The sequence below is a fragment of the Buteo buteo genome, chromosome 11 (genome assembly GCF_964188355.1).
Source record: "Buteo buteo chromosome 11, bButBut1.hap1.1, whole genome shotgun sequence".
Lineage (NCBI taxonomy): Eukaryota > Metazoa > Chordata > Aves > Accipitriformes > Accipitridae > Buteo > Buteo buteo.
In genome coordinates this window covers 2,880,278-2,903,306 of record NC_134181.1, presented here as the reverse complement: position 1 = coordinate 2,903,306, position 23,029 = coordinate 2,880,278, and the positions used below count along the sequence as shown (strand labels likewise).

Sequence of the window (23,029 nt, the reverse complement as noted above, 5' to 3'; positions counted from 1 at the left end):
GCTCTATCTGAGCAATACTGAAGTTATCCATTTGCTGGTGCATGCCTTAGCCACGTGGAAGATTTACCACCAAGCTTCAAAGAACCCTCATCCTCTTGCTAATGCCATCACTTGGAGTGATTTGCTCCAAGGTCGAATATCCCATGCTCCAGCAAGACAGCAATGACTCTCCCCCTGCCCCGATCCCGGCTTGGAGCGCGGGTGGATGTGGCTGGCTTTGAGCTTTGCAGCCCAGAGGACACGCTCGCAATCGTGACATGCAGCCCCATTTGCATTTTTCTTTTTATCTAGGGATGACAGCACAAGAGTGCACTAAAAACAAACAGAAGGAACAGCTTTTCCAGCTGGCAAAGGATCCTCAGCACCTCTATGTGGCAGCAGAAGCTGGGAGCAAGCGGGAAGGACAGGAGAGGGGGATGCTTTCTCCACGAAGAGACTCAGTTCATGTCCAAAACCTGCCCGGGAACCGTTCCCGGCACAAGCCCTCGGCTTCCCCAGCAGCTGGGCATCTGATTCCCACAGGAAAATATCACAGCTCAAAAATTTTCAGGTTTCTTTTTAAAAAGCCCCATTAAAGAGGAACAGATCTCATCTTTTGAGATGCACGTGAAGTCAAACCTCCAGCGGCCGCTCCTCCTTGGTGGAGAAAGGGCCTTTCAGAGCCCCCCTGAAACACGTTACCCCCCTCCCCAGGGCAGGATTTGGACCTGAAGTGAGCGTCGGCCTCTGGACACTAATGCACCGAAGTACGGGGACAGACACACCTCTTCTCCTCTTCCTCCCCAGTGTTCCCTCTGGAGCGGCAGCAGAAACGGAGCCGACAAAAGTGGTGCGTGAAAGATCATGCAAAACAGAGGGATGGAGGGGAAAGGAGAGAAGAAGAGACGGAAGAAGGTTGTTAGAGGCAAAGAGAGGAAAGAGAGAGAAAAAGAGGAGTTTAGTTCTGGTTCCTTCCCCCCCTGCCCTCCCCACCGAGAGGAGAAAAAACCTCCCCAGCTCTCACTGCAGCCCCCGGAGGACGCAGACTGGCCACCCCAGAGATGCCCTGGCCACCCCACAGAGATGGTCACAACCCCATCACCACGGACCCTCCGGACGCCTGCCATGGCCAAGCACCGTCCCTGGCATTTCAAACCCAGCTCCCGGGACGCCAGCCCTCACCAACCAGCTCCTCCTGCCAGGGATTTTAATCCTTGGTCCAGCAAGCAGCATCCCAGTTCACCCAGTGGTTTCCATTATCCTCTCCAGAGGACTAAGGGGGGGTCACCACCACCTTCCAACCCCCCTGAGATACTCGGAGTACTCCAGGCTGCAGGTCCCGAAGCTCATTCGTTAGTTGGGCTTGTTTCTGCAGCGGAGGCAGACTCAGCCATCAGATTAATTGAGAAAGGCGCTCGGAGCAGAGAGCAGCTGCCGGTGGCGTATGTCCTTGTGAGACATTTGCTGCTGCTAATTTGGGGCTTAATCAAAGCAAACGCAGTTATGGTTACATTACTGTTCGATAGGTTCTTTCAGTGGCTTGCTTCGAAAAAAAGAAAAGCAATAAAGGAGAAAGCAGAGATTGATCGGTGTGCTGAGCCTGGCAGAGCATCCCATGGTGTGAGCCAGGGCTGCCGTGGCTTAGCTCAGGCTTTGGGGAGGATGCAGGAGGGCTGGCTGCTTCAAGAATTGCCGTCACTGCTCAGAAAAGGGGCTGTTCAAACGCTCCGAGCTCAACGACTCTCACCCCGAGAGCTCAAAGCCTCAAAGCACCGCACAGACACGCAGCGGGACGGTCCGGCTTCGGAGGGGTGAAACTGTGGTCGGGAGAGGAGTGAATTGCTCGAGCCCTCGTGGCAGCTCCATGGTGGAGCAAGAGATGGGCATGAGCCTGGCAAGCGTCTCGCCCACCCTTGCAACCCGTGGGGTCCCCATACCCGGGCACCCAGATGCTCCCTGCACACAGCCACCCTCCGAAATAAGCAGCCCCTTCACTTTGCAGGGTTTATCCCAATCCTCCCAGCTCTCGAGGCTGACCATGCTGCTGTCTCCGGTTCTCATCTTTGCTGGCTGCCGGGGCTCGGTCCCCAAGCTGCACTGGCAGCGACTTCCACCGCTCTCCTGGGGACAGCCGGGACCCAGGGCATCTCCTCCCCGAAGGGCTGCACCAAGCATCTTTTCCCAGATCTGCTTGCAAACTAAGCACCAACAGCCTGAACCCTAGTTGGGTTTTCTGGGCGCACCCCCAGGGCTTTGTTCTTGCAAAAACGATGCAAAACGAGCAAGATAACCTTCCTGCTCCCAAATCCCTAAGAAGATGCTGATCCCACCTGCCCACCCCACAGCCCAGTGGCCCCAGCAGGTTTGCAATCAGGGGCAGAAAGCGTTTCCCCACGGTCGGTAATGCTTAGGACCGCCAGGAGCAGGAGGGAATGCCGGGGGGGCTGGAGGGGACACGGCATCTCCTTTTCCCACGGGGACGTGTCCTACCTGGTGGTGGGGGATCGCTTCCTTCGCTCACAGTGCACGGCGTCGAAGAAGGCGGCGTTCCAAAACCGCAGGTTGTGCCTGCAGGGAGGGAGGGAGGGAGATGTTGGGGACAACCACTTTCCATCTCCCCCAGCTTGTCCCCGAGTCCTCCAAGGACCAAGCTCACCCACTGCCCAGGGGCCAGGAGATGATTCAAGGGGGGGGACTAAGCAAGCCTGGCAGATTTGATCCATTTTTGAACCAGCTCCTTCTGCGTCTGCAGACACGCACTCTCCCTAGCGCAAGGGATATGTAAAAGCCATGGCCACCTTTTTTAGGGGTGGCAGCAGCTTCAAAGCACTCGTGAGCATCTGGGGAATGTGTGGGCAAGGAGGACAAATCTCTTCCCCGGGGAGGCCAACACCGGACAGAAGCCAGCTCGCCCCGGGCAGGCTTTACCAGATAGGCTGCTGCTTGAGGTGCATGTACAAGTAGATCTTCTCTCCTTTCTTCTCCTCCTCTGGGCTCTGCACAGAAACTGTGGGGACACACAGTTACATGCCAAGGTCTGGATGACTCCCATCTTCCCACCCATGCAGACTTTGTGCCCCCCTGCCAGTTTGGCATCCAAGCAGCCGTGACAGCAAGGTTTGCAAACCAAATACTCATCCCCAACCTCAGCAACATGAAGAGGAGCTTTGGCTGCCCTTTGTGGGCAAATATTAGCTCTGATCAAGGTATGGATGGCCCAGGAGGATACCCGAGGGGCTGGACAGCTGGCTTGGTAGCACACACAGCTACCAGGGGGTAGACTGGTGCAACATGAAAGCTCAGAGGCAGTGGATGCCCAAACCTCTGCAACCTGTGCCAGAGGACGAGATGCCACAAGATGTCCTTGTGGGACAAGAGCTGTGGTTGCTCCAAAGCAAGGAGCTGTGAATGCTCCTTTGCAGCACTTCTCTAGGAGCTCAGAGGGGACAGCATCAGTCTTTCCTGCCCTTCTCCCCACCCCACAGGTCCAGCAGTGCCGGTCATCTCGTACCACTCCCAACCCTCGTTCCTTCCCTGGGGATGCCCTGACCATGCCTACTTCAGCAATGCTGACTCCACTCACCCGTCTTCTTCAGCTTCTCCTTTGGTTTGTCCTCACCTTCGCTGTGGCACAGAAATCAGTGTCAGCTCCCAAACAGCCTCTCCCCCTGACAGCCCATGCGGCAAAGCCCCGGACCCCTGGAGAGGGGAGCACCTTCATTTGAAAGACCCCCTGCTCCCGTGTCACTGTTCCCAGGGCCAGAAAGGTGGCTAAGAGACTGTGATGTCCATCCCAGTCAGACCCAGTACAGAGATGATGCAGAAGACCACAAAGCAACAGCACCGTCTCCTTGAACCACGTATCTCCATGCCCAAGGGAGACAGGACTCCCAGACCATGAGATGCCAATGACCAAAGTATGAAGCACGGGACTAGAGGTCATCTTCCCACGATAACCTTGATAATCTTGGCCATGATAACCCCTGGTTCATGGTGGCCCTACACCCAGGAGGTTTCTGGCTTGGTCACGTTACGGGTGCCTGCCTCAGCCCACCCTGGCCACCCAATGGAGTGGTACCCACTCGCTCTTTTTGGTGGTGGGACCCTTCAGTTTGGTCTCCAGGCCCCCGAAGAAGCCCTTGACGTTCTCCGTCTTGGCCGACGTGTTTTTCAGCAGCCGCTCCGCAATGTCCTTCTTCTCTGCCAGCCAGCTGTTCGCCGACTTAAGGTACGAGTCGATGCTGCCCATGGGCTTCTCCTTGGCCTCCAAGGGCAACGCGTGGGTCTTGCCTGCAGGCAACATGTCAGGAGCTCGGTTGGCCCCATGGTCCTGGGTGCTGCCAGCTCCTGGGGGACCTGCTCCCAGCTACAAGATACACCACGGAGACCAGGAGCCAGATGGAAATGGCCCAGACCCCATCCCACCCCAGTTCCTGTAGGTCCTTATCCTCCTCCCCATTTTGGATAGAAAATCCAGCCCCTCAGGGAGGAGTGACCACCACTCCTTATCGCACCAAGCAATAAGCCAAGGTGCTTCTGGGCTGGGGCATTCACATCACATCCCCAGGGTCAGGGAACATCTGGGGATTGCCACGTACAAGCATCCCTGGCTAGAAGCAATGACAAACCAGCATCAGCATGAGCTACCACCCCAGCGAGGGTCTCTGGCAGGTTTGCACAGCTTCTCGGTCACGGAGACACTTTTCTGTTCAGTATCGGAGTCAGCCAGAGTAAACCAAGCTTGGGTACCCCTCCATCACCCTTCCCACGCACAGGGGAGACTTCACCACTGGTCTCCAGCCCAAGCAAAGCCCAAGGGTGCAGGCACCTCTTACCGATGTAGTAGTAGGTGAAACACATGGTCATGAGGTTCTTGGCAGGGCTGAAGTCATCCATCTGGTGACACCTGACACGGAGGGAGGATTCGGTGAAGACACCCACCGACGGCAACCCAAGCACCCTCGTGGTTGCTGCCCCTCCTCGAGCCGTGGCTCCGATCTCAGGGGCTTTCGGTGCTTGCAACGGAGCCCTAACCCCCCCCTCGACTTACTCAAACAGCACGAGGGCGAACGACTGCATCAGGCGGTAGAAGGTCTGCTCCGAGACGCACTTGGAGTTGCAGCGCTGCAGGTACAAAGCCCAGGGTTCAGCACAGCTCTGCAGGGCAGCTGCCTGCCGCAAGCAGCAAGGGCAACCTCAGCCCACCCCCCCGGACCCCCGCTCTGCTGCAGGGAGGTTGGGAAGAGAGCACAGGCGGTCGGGCTTCCCTCTCGGAGACAGGCGTTTGCCTCTCTGAATTGTTTTTCTAGGGAATAGGACATTTCTAAGCACTGATGGGATCTCATTTTAAATAAAACAGATGACTTCTCTCCCACATTGCAACAAGCATGTATTTAACTGCCTCGAGATGCATTTATTCACTTCTGCATCTCCCTGTACTGAAGTTCCTCCTTTTCCCCGAATTCCTGCCCTCCAAAAATATTGCTTTGGGGTATTGCTAAATTCCCCCGGCCTGATCCTCCTGCCCTGGTAGAGGATCGCCGCTCCTTCACCCCATCTCTCACCTGTGCGCTCACATATCTCGCGAACCACTCCCTGCCCTTCCCGTTCTCGCTGCTGCAGAGCTCACCAAACCTGGCCTTCTCTTCTTGGTCCAAATCCTCTCTGAAACGGGGAAAAAGAAAAAAAAAACACCATTAAAGTTGAAGAGGTGGCCAGCATCCCCCAGCCAGCCAGCATGGCTCAGCTCCCCCACGTCATCCCTCTCGGCAGCAGCATCCCGGGAGGAAAGCAGAGGAAGAGGGGAAGGGGAGCATCCATTTTGTCATCCCTCGGCTTACGCTGCTCTTTTGTTCCTCCCTGGCAGGGGGGGAAAACCAAAGGCAGAGGGAGAAGGGAAGAGCCAAGGACAGCCTGAGCAGAAACTGAGCTCCAGAGACAGGCGCTCTGCCCCAGAGCAAAAACAACCCCTGTTGCTGCTCATCACGCTCGGTTTGCTCAATCCTGCTTGACACGGCGAGCCGCAGCATTACGGGGACCACAGCGATGGGAGCTGGGATGGAGGGAGGGCTGGGGGGGAAGGCGGGGGGGACAGCCAGGGGCTGCCGCAGGGCCCTGGGGCACATGCGAGCTGCTGGCATTTGCACAAGCATCAGCAGAGATGCCCAGTGGGGGAGAGGAGCTGGAGACCCCCCCCGGCACGGCAAGACCCCCGGCATGGTGAGCCCCTGGTCTGGGAAGAGGGAAAAAGAAGAGGGGAGGGAAGCTGGGGGTGGAAGATGAGCCGGGACTTGCCCAAAAGAGGGGTGCAAGTCAGAGCCCGCATCCCCCCCTTAGCTCCGATGCCGCGTTATGGCCGGGAGCAACAAGCTGCGTTAGCCAAGCGCGGGCAAAGGGCACAAACCGACGCTCCCGGAGTGGGAAAGCAGCCAGATCCCATCCCGAGGGAATATCCCCCGGCGGCAGGCTCAGCAGCGCTCGCCGGCCCCGCTCGCTCACCCCCCGGTGAAGATCTTCTCCACGTAGTGCCGCACGAATTCCCGGCGCTCGGCCGTCGCCTCGTCCCGGGCCGACTCGGTGCTCTGGCTGGAGGAGAAGGACTCGACGGAGGAGGAGCGGCGGTAGCCGCTCCAGCGCCTGGGAGAGTCGCCCATGTCATTCTCGCTGTCCGCCGACTCGGTGGCATCGCTCTCCTCCCCGGCCACGTCCCCCGCATCCCCCAGGTGCCCGTTGCCGCTGGGGGCAGCGGGAGGAGAGGGCTCCGGGGGGACGCAGGTGGGCGTTTCGGCATCGAAGTCGATGAGGTTCCCTACGGGAACATCCAGGGGGGCCTCCATGGCTCTCCCGGGGGACGTGGCGGTGTTGGGGGGACTCGGTCCTCGTCCTTTCACCCCTCACTGGGGCGTCGAGGCCATCGCCGGCAGGATGCCTGGGAGGACGGGTTGGCTAAGGCAGGCAGACCCTTCTGTGGGGGGACGGGTTACCGCAGGACATCTGAAAGACAGGGGGAGGACAAGAGTGAGGACAGGGCCCCGAGGAACTGTCACCGTGGATCTTGGGCAAGGAGAACACAGACCACCACCTACGATGTCCCCTGGATGCCCACCAGCAGCAGGGATGGACAGGACAGGGACAGAGCTGGCTGCTCTCCATCAGCCATGGGAATAGGCAAACCCACGCAGCGCTTGTGTGCTTTCTGCACCGTTCAAGTGGGTTTTTCATCCTTTAGCCCAGAAAAAGAGATAATTTGAGCCCAACCTCCATATGCCACATTTGGGATGTGACATCTCGCAGCCTGACGGGCAAAACTGGGCCGGCGTGAGCCAGCAGCTGGCAAACACCCTGGTGATTTTCCAAGAGGAGAAGCATCCTCCTCTTCCCTTCCCTCCTGTCTGCTCCCGGGTCTGCCTGACCTCGTTTGGAAACGGGACCATCTCTGGGGTGGAGCATCCCAGTGTTAAACATGCACCGACTTAAACCGGGAATGGAAAAGGGGTTGCTGAACACAACAGAAACTGTAATGGGATGTGGACTAGGGCTCTGGATTGCAATTAGAGGCATTAGTTTTGGTGTCCAACCCAGATTGCAGAGGGACAAAGAAGGGGCTGCCCTGAAGCTGCCTCTTCGTCAGAGGGTCACTCGTGTCCTCAGCGAGCGTGTTTCTGCCCCGGGAGGTGGCAAGCGATGCCTTCTGAGAAGCGAGCCCGGGACGAGCGGCCCCGCTGCAGCAGCCGGGCACGGGGCTAGCACGGGGCAAGGCAGGACGGCACAGGAGCAGGGACAGCAGCACAGGGAAAAGCAGTGACAACCCCAGGGCAGCATGACAGCGGCACTGCCACAGCCCCGCTGCCTTCGAGGGAACTGATCCCAGGACGCAGGCAAAAAAAACCAACCCAGATTTCTTTCGGCTCAAAGACTCGCATACCCCAAAGGACCAAAGTCCAGTTCATCAGACAAAAAGGAGTTCAGAAGGAAACCAAATCTAAAGTGTTTCACCAAACAGAGCACTGTCCCAGCTCAGGGGCTGGGAAAATAACCCATCAGCTACAGGAGAAGCAACTCTCCCAGCAGTGCCCTCCTCCTTTGGGTCAGCGGGGTGCTGGGACCCCCCAGGACAGAGAGGGAAGGACAACGCCGCACCCTCCCTGAGCATCAGACCCTGGAAAAGCCCCTCTCACCCATGTCCCCAGGGCCAAGACACAGCAAAGACCCAAAAGGAAAGTCTCCTGGGCTTGCAGAAACTCATGCACCCAAACACCGAGCAGTCTCTTTCCCCCCCTCCGCCGGCACCTCGCTCTCCCACCCTCCCTCACGCCGAACCCCCACTGTCGTCCCCCCCCCCAGCACGCACCTAAACCCGGGTCTTGGGAGAGCCGTGAGGATGCTGCCGCAGTCAGCGAGCCGCCGAGAACGTCGGCTGTTGGAGGAGCAGCCGAGAGGCTGCGGCACAGGAGGGACTGGCGACGTGCCCGTGGGGAGCCAGCCAGCTGCAGCCCCGGCTTGACACCCCCCCTCCGGCGGCGTGACCCCTTCCAACCAACCCTTCCAGCTGCAGGGATCACGCTGAGCTTCATCCATCCGCCCACCGGCCCCTTCCCGCTCCCAAGGCAGCTGCAAAATCCCTTTTTGGAGCGGGGAACTCCTCCGTCAGCTCTTCCAGCGCCCTGCAGGTTTGGGGGCAGAGCTGCCTCCTCACAACGCTGCCAGCACGAGCTCGTTTCTGACCATCCCAGGGTGTAATTTAAGGGGAGGCGGGTGAGGATGCACGCGATGGACCTTCACGCAGCCATGCTTTGCAGCATGTGCCTCCCTCCCTAAGTTGCTTTTTCCCCATGCACCGCATTCAGGACCGTGCCTGGAAGAAGGTGGCAAGATCTGCAGACTGAGCCGTCAGAGCTTTTTGAGAATATTTTCTCAGCTCAGCGCTTAATGGAAGGAAATTGGTAGGGACAACAAAGCCACCTGCCCAGGTAACAGGTACCACATAGATGGGACACGGAAAAAAGTCCCATCCAAAAGACTTTGTGCAGGTACCCTGTGAGCTGGGCACTCCTTGGCATGTGACGGTCCCATGCCCCCTTTCATGTGCAGCCTCTAAAGAAATTGCAGAATTTCCTCTACCAGGTGGGCATCCTTATAAGTATCCACCCCAATCAGATTGCTCCCACTATGTGACTTGGGAAGACGATAGCATTTGCAAATGGGGGGGGGGGGCGGGGGGGGGCACAGCCCGTCCCAGAGCCACTGATCGACCCTCTCCCGTGCCCAGCCTGCCACCCATCCTGCTCACGGCCGAGTGGAGAGCTTTGCAGAAGCTGCTCCAGGCAACACACCACTCAGGAGCAAGACATAGCCAAGGTTAAGGAGTTCCAGCTCTAGAAAACAAATATAAATGAAGATGCATTGCTCAGACATCAGCTCTGGCTCTGGGCAGGTCTGTCCTGCCCCAGAAACCCAGTGCCAGCACATTCACGGCACATGGCAGAGAAAACCACCTCCAAGAGAACATATTTCTCCAGACATCACCAGAAAGAACACGGGACCGTATTGGGGTGATGGTGGCCCATGGCTCTGCTTCAGGCCATGCCAATGCCCAGGAGGGACACAGAGGCATCCCCGAGCTCTCTGCCAGATGTGCACAGCAGGCAGCAGGCAGATGTGGCACCGCTGCCCGACCAGCCTCTGCCCCCTCCAAGCAGCAGGTCAGGGACTGCTCGGCACACAGCAGTTTGCAGGAGCTCGCACACAGCTCTCGGCACACTCCACTGCCCAAGCAACTGCTCCAAAACACATTGACGCGTGTTTTCCCGGCACCCCTCATGCCCTTCTCCATGCACACGCATCCCACGACCTTCTGGGAGAGAGAACTGGAGCAAGACCCCAGGACTCACAGCAGCTATTATAAGCAGCGTTGCAAAAGCTCAGCAGAAACTTGGCCAGGGCTGCAGGCAGCATTAGTAAGTACATTCTGCTCGCAGAGGGCCAGAAAGAGTTTAACCGCTCCCTGACCAGCTCACGATAAAGTCCTGCCCTTGAACAAAGGCCACAAAAGGTGTTTCAAGGTGCTGGGAGCTGCTGTGGGTGCCCAGGCTTCCCAGGCACCTCCACAGCCTCCAAGCTTGTTGGGTTCTCAGCACACAGCCCAGAAGAGCTTCAAAACCAGAACAAGCCTCAAACTCAGCCCATACCTACTCCACAACCCGGTTGTTGCTCCAGCGGAACAAATCCAGGAAAGGAATAGCCAAAATACAAACCGAGAGCCCCAGCTCCCGCAGCCTGAGCGCTCAGCTCCATCTGCACGTGGACATCAGCTCGGCTGCACGTCCCACCGCTGCCCAGGCAGAGCCTGGGGGATCCCGCTCCCAGCTTGCCACTGCTGGGTCGAGTTTGAGAGCTAACAAGGGCTCTGGAATAAAAAGGGGCTTTGGGGCTGCTCAGGAGCCTTACTACAACATCACAAGTTTCAGCATCATCATGAGTTTCAGCATCTTTGGGGTTCTGCAGTTCCTGGGCTGACTTTAACCACAAAGCTCAACCAGACAGGCAAGGTAGCGCGTAGCTGACTACAGGCTTTCTTGCAGGCAAGCATCTTCTAGCACATCTGTATTCCCCATGGGCATCTGGCGTACAAGAAATCCACGTCTTCCTGCTGGAGACGCGAGCCTGGGAACATCATCAATGAAGAAAGAGCTGGCTAGAGCCACGCATGGAAATGCCACAGGAAACCCACGGTGCCCTGAAACTTTGGAAAAGGCCTGTTTTTTACTGAAAAGAAGTGCTGGGGTAGATCTGAATGACACACCTATAGCTGCACATACCTGTGCAAGCAGCTTTCATCCACGATTTGCCTTTGAATTCAGCATTTCTGGCCCATCACAACCAGAGAACTACCCAGTTTTGCTGCTTCCTCCACCTGCATCAACCTCTGCAACATCTCAGCTCTCTAAGAAGGGGGCAAAACCTGCCAAACCCCCCAGCACGTGGGTGCTGTGAGAACCATGGGTGGTGCGGGACCCGCCGTGCCCGGGTACCCAGGGGTAACGCTGCTGCCAGCACTGGGAAAGGAACAAAACCAAGTTGGTTTGTGTAGTTCCAAGCCCTGGGGCTACTGGTGGGTCGGTGCCCTGAGGAGTTCGGCAGGGAGGGACGGGAGATGTCGCGTGGCTCTGCCCTGAGACAGGCGTGTGCAAGCCCAGAAGGGACCCATGGGGTGTTTAAACCCAATGCCGGGAGAGGAAGGGAGGAACAAGGAGCTGGGATGGAAAGCAATGGAGCTGGGGATGAGGGCAGACCTTTTTTCTGCCCTATTTCAGGAGAAGGTCGCAGCTTTGCCATCCACCAGCCACCCTGGTCCCAGCACATCCTTTCCAGGGGACAATACCACCCAGTCTAAGTTTGCAGTTGAATTTCTTCTTCTCCTCGCAAAGCCTGGGGAAATGACAGACAGGGGCAAAATAAAAATCACCGACAAAGCCTCACCGAGTGATGCTGAACTGGCTCCCACAGGACCGAGACCGCAGAACAGCGAGGATAAAGGACACGACACAGCCTGGCTTTGAGCACAGCCTTTGGGGACTCTCCGTGCTCACGTGCTGCTGCCAGCACTGGTGCAAGCGATGCACCGAGGGTGTGATGCTCTTCCCAGGGCGAACACCTTCGCTCCACCCCAGGGACTGTTATTACCCTGCAAGATGAATGGCCTGGCCAAGGTGACTTGGTAAACCCAAAAATCCCCCTCCCACCAGCACCACAGACCCCATTGTCCCACCCAAACCCAGCGGCCGCCTGGACCCCCGCAGCAGCAGCTCCCTCACCGTGCCAGCGGCGTGTGTCCCCATGCCACTCTTGGTACATCCTGCCACAAGCCTGCGTTTTCCAGGGATTTCAAGATGAGGTGCTCTCTCCCAGCATCCCTAAACCCTGCATGGAGTTTCCCCTTGGGGCTTTTTACAGGACTGCTGGGTGCTGAGGTTGGGTACGCTTGCAGGACCTCAGCAATTCATGCCTGGGAAGCAGGATCCAATCCCAGTTTGCTGCGATGGAAATCCCAGTGGGGAGCAGGATTCGGCCAGCCTGTGACGCAGCTCTCCTCACTCCCCGAGCCGCGGGGCTCGGCTCCTGGTGAGCCCTTGCCCACCCCGTCCCCAGAGCTGGATGACAAACTCGGCTAATCCTCGTTATCAGCTCAGGCTGTGGGTGGCATCCTGCATAATGACAGCGCTCGAACCCACACTCGTATCTGCGTCCTACATGGAGATGGTGCTCCAGCCTGGAGCTGTCAGGGGTGATTAAAAACTGTGATTAAAACAAAGAAACCTCTGGCTGTCTTCTCATAGCTATGAGAGTACCTCCCTCCAGTCCCTTTGCTCCATGGGTGCTGGGATGGCACCCAGACATGTAGGACAAGGGCTCTGAAAGCCCCTGGGGACATTCAGTCCATTCGCATCCCCCACTAGAGACGCTGCTCTAGGGAAGACGAAAAGCCCCAATTAAATATTCTTGCAGGACTCAGCTTGGCAGCCCAGAGGGGCCAAGAGGGGACGGCTCTGCTCCTTTGGCTGCCACGCACCGACACAGCCGAGAGCTCCGCCAAGATCTCCAGCAGCGCACCCGTACCCGACCGAGGGCTGCGTTCGTCCCCGCTGCTGTGCGGAGCCGGAGGAGCGAGAGAGATGTTCCCACAGCGCGTGGGCAGCATCTCGCCCTGTCCACGGCAGGGCTTGGTCTTGCCCTGCAGCAGAGGGGATCTAAACACGTCCCACCACTCCATTTCCCAGCCGCGTCAGGGGACACGTCCTTCCCAACCTGCGGGAAGGGGGACGGCACTTTTCCGCTCTGCAGCCCGCTACGGAGATCCACGTTCGTCTCAGCCACCCACAACACACCCACGAGCGCATCCAGATCCCTGCAAGCCCCCCCCCCGGCTTCGCATCGCCCACCACGGAACTGGACCGCAGGGTCCCAGACGGGCACGTCGCTTGCACCGCGGCGGCTCTGGGTACCGGCATTCCCCGGGGACACCCTGCAGCCACCCACCTTCATCGCACCCACGGGTCCGTCTTGGCAAAGCGCTTCTGCAGCGGTGAGAAGCGGCCCCGGCGGGCGCTGAGCCAGCCCGGCAGGGCTCTGCAAAGGCACCGTGGGCAAAGCTTTGTTTCTGCCAAGGAAAACTCCCTGTGGAAGGGAACGGCCTGTTTCCTCCCCGGGGAACTGGTCAGTCTTGTTCGCCGTGTCTCTCCCGCAGTGAGAACACCCCGGCAGAAAGGTCACAGCTAGGGGACGCAGAGCCAGAGTGCTGGATCCCTGAAACCACCCTAAATCCGGAGGTACCGCCTCCCAAAGCACCCCACCAACATCTCAACGTACAAACCCCTTTGCTTAACCAAGCCCTGGGACTTAGGGAAGGTGAAACTGCCCCACACTGAGTTTGCCCGTCCCCGCTGCAGATTTGCTCTGCTCCCCGCGCCGGCAGCGAGGACACGCTCCCCGTTTTACCAGGGTTTAAGCTGCGTCCTTGCCAAGGTGCCGCCGCGCTACCCTGACTGCAGACACTGCCCAGCCGCTTCCCAGGCGGAGAAGTTACAGCCTCTGCAGCTTAATAAAAATAATTCCCCGAATACCGGGGAGGCTGTGAGCCGAGACCCGCGCTCGCGCAGGCAGAGCAGAGACCGCGCGCGCTCGGTGCGTGCCAGAATCAGCACCCAGCGCTGCACCAAGACGGGGAGAGCCGGAGAGCGGGGTGAGAGCCTGCGGCCAAGGGTCCCATCCCCTGATGCAGGATTTTTGGCAGGTGACGTGAACACCGTTGGTCCCCTGGGTGTCCTCCCCGGCTGTGGTTCTTCTCCTGGCCCCAGCATCGCCCTGCGGGGCTCTGCTGCCTGCCGGCTTGGGCAGCTGCGGGTAGGACCCTTCCCCTTTCCAAAGCCAGCATTAACCTACGCGGGTCACTTTACAAAGCCAGCTTGCTCAGCCTTAAAACCGGAGCCATTTCAAGACAATCTGAAGCCCAGCAAGCTCCCAACTTGTCTCCACTTTGCAAACAGCCCTTTCTTCCTGCTGCCATCAGACACCAGATGGCAGCTCCCTGTTTGCCTGGACTTTAGAAGAGAATTAAATGTCTCTTGAATAGACCTGTGCTGCGTAAGACCGGCTTTTGTGCCGAGCAGCGGCTTCTGCTTTAATGCTCACCAGCAGCCCAGCTTTCCACCCCCCTCCGCCACGCACACACACCACCAGGGAGCCCCAAAATGGAGCTATTTATTCTGCAATTCCCATTTTCACCCCGCAAAATTTCACCTAGGGATCCCGGGGGCCAGGCTGTATTTTGGAAATGAGCTTCCCCGAAAGGCACGGGAGGGTTTCCCCTGCCCCGAACGCGCTCAGCCCCCCCACTCCCACGGGAGATGCTGCCTCCAGCCTCCGCTGCTGGGTCCGTGGTTAAAGATGCAGCCGGCGCAGCAGATGCGGCCGAAGCCTTTTGCTGATGGAGCCCGGGGACCCGTGGGGCACCCGAGGACCCTCCATCCTACCCGGGGAGGATGACGGCATGCCACCGATGGGTCGAGTTTAAAAAGAGGAATGGTGATGCCTCGGCCGCCGGTCCATGAGAAACCTGGTTATCGCCTCCCAGCATGAGATGGGGAAAGAGAACGGATTAAACCTCGGCAGGGAGGGGACCGTGCTGCCATGCCGAGGCCTGTCCTCGCGCGGGGTCACAACGGATCTGGTGTGTGTCCCCCCCCCCCTATATCGCTGCCATCCATCCCTCCCTCCCCTGGCTTTTACCTGCACCCAGGAGCCTCGGCGCACCTTCGCTCGCCGGCGGGTCAGCGGCATTCGGCGAGGCTGGGTCCAGCGTGGCCGGCACGCCGGGGAGCAGCCGATGCGGGAACGATGCGATCCCTCCCTCCGGAGCTCAGGCGCATCGTATGTGTATGTACGTGTGTCCCCCCCCCGCCGCCTCCCCGGGTGCCCACGCAGGCACACACGGCTGCGCGCAGAGCCCGGCTGGCTGCGGCGCCGGCTCGGAAGAAGGAGAAGGGGAAAAAAAAAAAAAAAAAAAAAAAGCTCCATTGTGTAATTTCGCCCACGGTTTTTCAGGGCCGGCCGAGCGCGGACGTCTCGTTTTCTTACGGCACGGGCGAGCGTGCAGCCCCTGCGGGAGCACTTGCTTTGCGGCGGGATTCCCACGCCGATCTCATCACACACACCCCCCTCCCCAAAACAGCCTGTCCAAGCCCCTGCACACGCAGATATCCAAAATATTAAGCAAAATTAGCTGGGGTCCCCCTCAAAGGGGGACCTTTCTATCACCTCTAGCTGGTTTTTAAGCCTCCCCATCACTCAGACCCCTGAGGTTTGTGAGTTACCTGCTCTGCTCCTCCCTAGATGAGCCACTCCGGGGGAAAAAAGTACCAATTGAGATCAGAGGGAGAAAAAACCCCAGCGGGGAGGAGAAACCGGGTGAGAGCAGCCGGTGCAGCGTGCGGTGGGATGAGGGCAGCACTTGGGGGAATTATTGCTCGCTCGGAGGGCAGCGTCGGCGGAGTCTGGCTTCTCCCTTGGCACCGCTGGAGAAAAAGCTCCGGGGGTTTTGTGGCAAGAGATAGGAGAGTGGGAAATGGCGAGACCCCTGTGAGGGATGTCCCAGAGGGGGTGTTACATACCTGGGTGGCAATTTTGGGGTGCTCACCATGATGGGGAGTCTCTGATACAAAGAGAAGCAAACGACCACGTAGAGGAGGCCACTAACCCCTCCACCTCCGCCCTTGTCAGGCTCTCTGCCAGGGCATCTCAGTCCTGACACTTGGCTAGCCACTGCCCACATTAACCCAACGGCCTCTCTGAAGTGGGGTGCTTTGGGGGAGCAGCAGCCCCCCCAGCTCCGCAGCACTGCCCAGGCAGTGGCACGTACCCCGTGACAGCAAGGGAAGGCTGGAAACCCCCCCCCCGTGTCAGCATGGCATCCCCAGTCCTGCTTATCTTCCCTGCTCCAGCATCACCCCAACCCAGAGCAGAGCCCCGTTTCGTACTCCTGTATCAGAGCATCCCCCCACGGGCGATCGCTGACCCAGCACGCCCCGGAGGACCAGCAGCAATAGCCAGTCCTGCTCTGCTACCCACAGGGAGCAAAAAAACAGGCTTGGCTGTAACAACAGCATCTTCCCCCTCAGGAGATGCCGTAGGGGGGATGACCCGTGAGCAGCAAATTGTAGGAACCCAGGGAAATATTGCTGGGACCGGTGCTGAGGGGACTGCAGCATCCCCGGCAGAGGCTGGCCAAACCCAGATGCTGCCGCACAAGAGCACCCTTGGAAGAGAGTCAAAAGCGAGAGAGATGGGTGAGTCACTCCTGCCAGGGAGCATCCTCATCGGGAGAGCTCAGATGGTGCCAATTAGCACGAAACTGCTCAACGCCCCGTCCGTCCCCGCACGCAGGGGATGCTGCCTGCTCCCCGCACCCATCAGCGGCAGCCCACGGAGGAAGCAACGCGTTTGTGACACAAAGTTTGAGCTCAGCAGAAATCCAAGAGCATTACTAATTGACAGCCTGCTGAGGGTGATTATTATAATTAAGGCAGACTTCAGAAATTGCAAGTGACGTGTAAAAACACATCCCAGATCCTCAGTTTTTATGTAACGTGATGGTGAGGATTTTACTGCCTTCCCCTTGCCGGCTCTTGCCGGTTGGGTTTTCACGTGGACGCCCGTTCTTTAAAGCACGACTTGCAGGTCGTGTTTTTTATCTGTTGCTTCTGCTGTTGACCCGGGGTTTGCACCGGAGCGCGGGAGATGGAAACCCCAGCGATGTGCTGGCACGCACGCTCCTGGCGCCGAACCAAACCCAGCCTCCGGCACCGGGATGGGAGACGGGCAGTTTTGTGCCTGCTCCACCTGCTTTGGTAATTCGCAGCCCTCCCCAGGAATGATTCACCTCAACGAGGAAAGGAGAGGCCCCGGGGCTGCCGGGAGAGCATCCACCCCGTGACTCTGCCGTGGCACATCGCCTCGGCTGGAAGCGGCCAAGGACCGGGGCAGCCTATCTCCACCAAGGTTCACGTTTGGGTTATTAACCCATCTGCACCCGTATGAGATGTTCGAGACTTTCTAAGCAGCTTGTGGAAACCTCTTCATGGTGGTACCCCCCCCCCAAAAACACCCTCTTGGGAGAGTGACCCCTCTCCCCAGCTCCATCCCCATCCAAGAACCGTCTCCCGCTGCCCCCCACCCTTGCAGCCGCATCCATCCTCCAGCACCCACCTCCCTCCTCGCACCCACAGACCCGCCGAGGCCCCAGCTGCAGCTCTGCCCCCGGATTGACGTCGATATTCATCGCTGCGTTCCCCTTTTTGCAGACAAAGGCTCCGGGGGTGGCTGTGTCTGTCGCACACGAGAAGTAGCCTATTTTCCTTCCCCGATCCCAACACAGCACGACTCCAGCTGCCCGCGAGACAGCCAACCTCGTATCTGCCGGGGCTGGTTCTCCGGCACCAGGAGGGAGGCAGAGAGGAGGAATCGGTGCTGAGCAGAGGGTGACATCCCCAACTACTCAGCAGCTACAAGGGGAAGCACCTCTTTTGTGGAAGTTACTAAATTATTGGGCAATTTTTTGCTTCGTGCCCTTGAGCAAAAAGCAGCCCGGGAGAGCGGGGCTGGGCACAAGGCACAGGGGACGGCACGGACAGCTCCAGAAAGGAGCCAGGCTTCCAAAGACAGAAGGATGGGATGCAAAATCCCGCTGTAAGGAATTGGGGGCAGAGCAAGAGCAGGGAGGAAGGAGATGAAAGCTCTGATAAAAGCCCCAAAGCCCAGGTCCTGCATGCAAACACCACGGGGCCAGGCTGAGCCCGTGGTGTGAGTTGAGCCCCATAAAAGAGAGGCAGCTCCTCCGCTGCGGCTGGACGTGCCCACGAGCACACCCAGAGCACAGCGAAAGCACGTGGAGTGCGACCGGGGCAACAAGACACCTCAACAGCACAGAGTCACTCGCATAACGAGAAATTAATTTGCATTAAAAAGACCCACGACAGCGTGAAACCGTCCGAGCCCTGAAGGATACTCACCCTCTGCAATCTCATGGGCTGAGGGATTTGATTCAGACTCACAAGACAAGGAAGATGTCGGGTTCCTGGTGCTTATCTAGCCGTGTCCTCCCATGCCCTCTCCCAGCCCAGCCCACCCTCCCGCAGCCACCCCGCACCGTCTCCCCTGTGCCCAGCCCAGGAGCTCCCGGCGGCTCACCCAACACCCCAACGTGAGCGTACAACGCAACAGCGCGTTGCGACACCACGTATGGTTGTGACACGGCTGCTAAAAACCTAAATAAGCCGCTCTTCCAGACTGGCCCTCTGCAAATCCTTCCTAATCCAATCTGATTTATGGCATTAAGTTGGACCCTCCCGTACTGAACGCCCCTATTTGCACAACGGTTGGGAAAATCCTCTCGTTTCCTTATTCCTGGTTGAATCTCTGATGCAGAGGTCACCGGAGCTTCCTTCTCCTCGCTTACGAAAGCATCTAAGCACAGGGATCCGCCTGCACGCCCAGCTTCGCGCCCCGCTGGCACATCCCACGCGTGGCACAGCACCGGTCCAGGCACGGGAAAGCGTCTGCCCTGCGCCGACCGTAACCGAGCCGAACGCAGCCAGGCACTGCCGAGCAGCTTCTCCGTTGCCGGGTGTTTACACGGTTTAAAACACGGGGTTTTCTCCACCTTAGCCAGACACGGCGGAAAAACTGGAGGGGACGAGCCCTGCGCTGACCTCCGGCTTGCCCCAGTAAATCACAGCTGGGATCCAGGTTACGGAACAAACCCGAAAACACAGCAATTTGGTGAATTATTCACGCAGAGCCGAGGATGCCAGGCTCCCCACCGCGGCTCGGTTCGGGTGATGCTCTGCCTTCCCTGCGGCCACCCCAAGGCTGGATCCCAGGTCAGGGGGACACGGCTGCACCGCCAGCTGCCACTTACCTCTCCGCTGAGCAACGCGGAGCTTGCCACGGGCTGTCAAAGACACGCGCCTCCTCGACGCTAACTTCTTTAGGGAGGAAAAAGCCTCGCCGTGTCTCCCCGGGGTCCTCTCGGTTAGCAAACATCTGCCACAGCACGTGCGTTAGAAGAGCTCAGCGAGGGAGACAGGCGTCAGCAAGTTAGGAGGAAGGTGTTATAATTACCCTCAGCCTCTCCGTAATCTGCGGAGCGCCGAAAAGTTATGCCACGGGAAAGGAAAGCAGCCGAACCTATTTATAATGCCTTCCCGGGGAGACGCAGATGGCCAGGCTGACACGAGCTCGAGCAACAGGCGCGGGGCTCCTCTCCCTGTGCTTTCCCTGCAAATACGCCCAAATCGTGTTTGGCTCCATCAAACACTTAATACAGAAATAGCTGGGGCCTGCGCGGGCGTTGCGTACACACCGCTGCTGGCTGCACGGCGAGACGGCCCCGGGGAAGAGCTCCTGCGGCACCTGCAATTTAAATAATTCCCCCAAGCGCTGCTTTTCGTCCTCTCCCTTCCCGGTAAACCAGCCAGCAGCAGCACGGCAAACCACCCGGGGAGCACCGGCAGCGGCAGAGCTGGGAGAAATGAAGGTGGGTTTGATCCTTCCCACCCGCGCGAGGCAGCCGGGATGGGCGAGGAGCAAACGCGGGACTGCTGGGAGTGCAAAGGTTGCATCGGTGAGCGACAGCTCAGCTTTCTGCTATCACGGTGTCACGGGGCTGGGGCGGCAGCGGGGACCTCGCCAGCATCGTGGGACGGCTCCCAAAGCAGCAGAAGGGGCCTCGGCACGGCACGGTACACCTCTGCTTGCGCAAACCGCCAGCTTTCCAAGGAAAACGTGGTGTGGGCAGCCCGGCCTCGCGGGTCCACGCTGGGCAAAACCTCCACCAGCATCCCCAAAACATGCTGCTTGCTGACACCTGCAGCGCTTGCCCGGCACAGCTCTCGTGTTTTATGTCCCTTCTCCCTTTTCTGTCTCGGTTGCTGGAAAGGGTGACAAGCCACAGTTAAGTATCACCTCTAACCACGCCGTCTTACCCAGGCAGAGCGTGGTCCTCCATCGCCACCCCACGCACGGGAGAGAGGAGCCCGTGGCAGCCCCGCGGTCCCCGTTCGGACGTGAGCATCTCAGGAGAAGTGCAGTGGATGCTCGGGAGATTCTGGTGGCCACCGCACCAAAGGGAAGGTCACCGCTAAGATGGTGCAGGTGACTCAAGCCCAGCAATGCGGAGGCTAAAGGCACGACACGCTGGCGGAGGACCAAATGCCATTTTTCTGCTTTTATTTCCAAATCTTGACAAAGACGTGGATTCCTGAGCAGGCCACCTCACCCAGCCTCTCCCAAGCACCCCGCTTAGGTGTAATCTCCCTGCAGACCTCCCAGTCATCCTTCCCAAGGGTCGGCCGATCTAATTTTAACATTGCTAGCGTCCTCTACCATCCTCACCGTGCAGCCCAGAGCATCAGGCATCGCCATCGACCTTCCCAATCAGCAGCACGCGGTGCCCAGCAGCAAGCGGGCAGGAACAGGGAGGACGAAAGACCCGATGCATTTCCAGCTAGGAAATCACTCCATCCCCAGGGAACCCTGTCCCTAATTGTTTTGCATTAAGAGCTTCCAAATTCACCAGCACGATAACCAAGAAGAGAAGAAAAGCAATTAAATGAACTCCAGGAGCCACGAAAGGCAGCTTCGCCTCGCGGTCCTGCAGCCCTCCAAGATGCAGTGTGCTCCTTCCGATGGGATGGGATGGAATAAGATGCCAGCCAGCCGGTGCCAGTCACCCCCAGGTGACTATTTCTTAACATGTACCAAATCTACGCAAACCAAACTCATTCTGCATGCACCCACCAAAGCTTCTCCCCCAGCAAAACCCGTCATGCTTTCTTGAAGCGCTTTGTGCAATATAATTTCCTTTCCAGTTACAACAGCCAGCAGTGACTCTCGGCTCTCTGTTTGTGTAAAGCTCTATCACACGCCGGATAACAGCCCAACAAGGAATTTATAAATATAATCTTTTGAGGCAGTAATTGTCACTCCAGCCATCTGTTAAAATGGAGAGCTAGGCAGCGGCGCAGCAGAGGTAAAAATACAGGGGAAAGCGTCGCAGCGGTGCCGTGGATGAGCCTCTGATGGGGAGGAGGGGAGATGCCGTGATTTGGGATCTCACGGGAGCTGCACTTTGACCATTGGCCATTGATCCTAGGGCTTATCCTCCTCACCGTCTGAAAAAATGCCCAACTTCCAAACTACATCAAATTTGCCAACTTTTGCCATTCCACACCACCTTTTTGCCATGTGGGGTGCAGGCCAGCACCCAATATTTTCTCCCAACAGATACTCCAGCGGCTTTGCCGGGCAGGATCAGCCGTGCCGCAGGTGGATGCTCACCCTCCGGGAGCCCCGAGGGTCTGCTCCAGCCCCAGCACACTCCCTGGGGAGCCCCACAACACCAATTTGCTTTTTACCTTCAACCCGTGGGCTCTGGCTCCCCTTCCAGCGGGCGAGAAGCATCTAGCAGAAGACGATGCCCTGCGAGCCCCAGCGACCTCGGTCCCGGGGCGGACACAGCCTGATGTTACGGGGACAATTTTGCAAGCGTTTACCGGTGCACGATGATTAATTAAAGCTAGGACTGTCAAAAGAAAAGATAAACAAGGCGAGCTGGTGACGCACTCGGTGCTTTTCCCCCTCCCCGGGTGCCGCCCCGCTGCGGACGCACCTCGAGAGCCGCGATGGGAGCTCCCGAAGGGGCTGCGTGCCGAAACGCGGCCCCGGGGTAGGACTGGAAAGACCTGTCGCTGCTCACATTGCCGGAGCCGTGAGGGCACGGGGCCAGGAGTAGAGGTGCGGCGGAGGCCAACGAAGCCGGCGTCGCCGCCTCCCGTGCCGTCACCGAAAACCCCTGCGCTTGGCAAAGGGTTGGGGCGACGTTAGCAGCTGGCGGCGGAGGTGGCTGGATGCATTCGTGAGCCCAAAGCCATGCAACCCCCCGAATACACCCTTTTCATTCTGCCCTTGCGTAAGGCTGGGTCTGCAGGTCCCTGACCCGTGGCCAGGACCCCCAAGTGCTCAAGGAATAATGTCCCATCCGGAATCGGGATGCCCCGAGGCAGCTGGTCCCGTGCCCCGGTCCCCATCTGCCGCTGCTCTGCCTGCGGCACAAAGCGCCTGCAAACCAGTTCAGCCAGGGGAAAAAAAAAAAAAAAAAAAAAAGAAAAAAAGAAAAAAAAAGGCAGCTTTATTTCTCCCTGACATTTAATAACCTTTATTGTCCTCCGAGCGGCAGTTTCCCATCCCAAGATCCAGCAGCACGGCTGATCTTCCTCCAGGCTGGAAACACTTTAAAGCCCAGCAGCCGCCCCGTCTCCCCACCCTCCACCAACAGCGAGAAACCCCGAAAGGTTCAAAAGGCACAAAACAGAAGGAAACACCGCAGGAAGCAGCAGCCCTGGATGCCGGGGCCAGGCTGGCTCCTCCGGAGCTCGCTGAAAACCCTGCGTCCCTGCTGCCTCCCGTGGTTCCCGGCTTCGCCCCACAGCATTTCCCGGGCTGCTCCGGTTATTTTTCAGCAAGGAGCTCGTACAAAAGGTGCCGGGGCCGCAGCAAAGCATCCGACCCATTGGATGTGGTAGTTACTAGGCAAGAGGGGAGAGCCACTGACAACTCGCAGGAGGCAAAAGGAGAAATTAATGGTGCTGCAATTCCCACTGCCTCCGTCATTAGGAAAAGAAAATGCATTCGAGCATCCTCACTCGAATGCACAATGTAATTTGTTTCAAGTTTAATATCATCCTCCTTCCCAGAGATGGGCTGAAGCTGGGAAAAGTCTCTGGTTTTATCGGCCGTGCTTCAGGGCAGATGCAAGGCAAAGGAGGGGATTTGCAGACATTTGTATAAAGGGGGAAAAATCATCTAAACCTGCACGGTGTTGGTGCTGTAAGAGGCAATCGGCCACTAAACTGTTACAGACATTATCACCCGCAGCTGCTTGCTAATAAAATAGCTAATTAGCTCAACATTTAACTTAAGTCTTTTTCTCCTACCCACC

General features: G+C 58.2%; 1 protein-coding gene across 5 annotated transcripts in view; it reads right to left on the bottom strand.

Moving 5' to 3' along the window:
- The window catches only part of KIAA0513 (KIAA0513 ortholog), a 28,641-nt gene that overhangs the window by 4,931 nt on the left and 681 nt on the right, over positions 1-23,029 (bottom strand). Inside the window, exons 1-10 of one of the 5 annotated variants that reach the window (XM_075039892.1) lie at positions 21,701-22,538; positions 21,447-21,613; positions 6,478-6,972; positions 5,544-5,643; positions 5,030-5,103; positions 4,815-4,885; positions 4,062-4,269; positions 3,563-3,603; positions 2,908-2,986; positions 2,470-2,547 (exon numbers count right to left, since the gene is read on the bottom strand). In XM_075039892.1, the coding sequence (XP_074895993.1) occupies positions 2,470-2,547; positions 2,908-2,986; positions 3,563-3,603; positions 4,062-4,269; positions 4,815-4,885; positions 5,030-5,103; positions 5,544-5,643; positions 6,478-6,815 (989 nt within the window). In that variant the 5' untranslated portion in view covers positions 6,816-6,972; positions 21,447-21,613; positions 21,701-22,538. Of the gene's footprint in view, positions 1-764; positions 795-2,469; positions 2,548-2,907; positions 2,987-3,562; positions 3,604-4,061; positions 4,270-4,814; positions 4,886-5,029; positions 5,104-5,543; positions 5,644-6,477; positions 6,973-14,763; positions 15,198-18,041; positions 18,199-21,446; positions 21,614-21,700; positions 22,539-23,029 lie in introns of those variants that run through there. The other 4 variants (XM_075039893.1, XM_075039890.1, XM_075039891.1 and 1 more) reach the window with 4 other exon arrangements.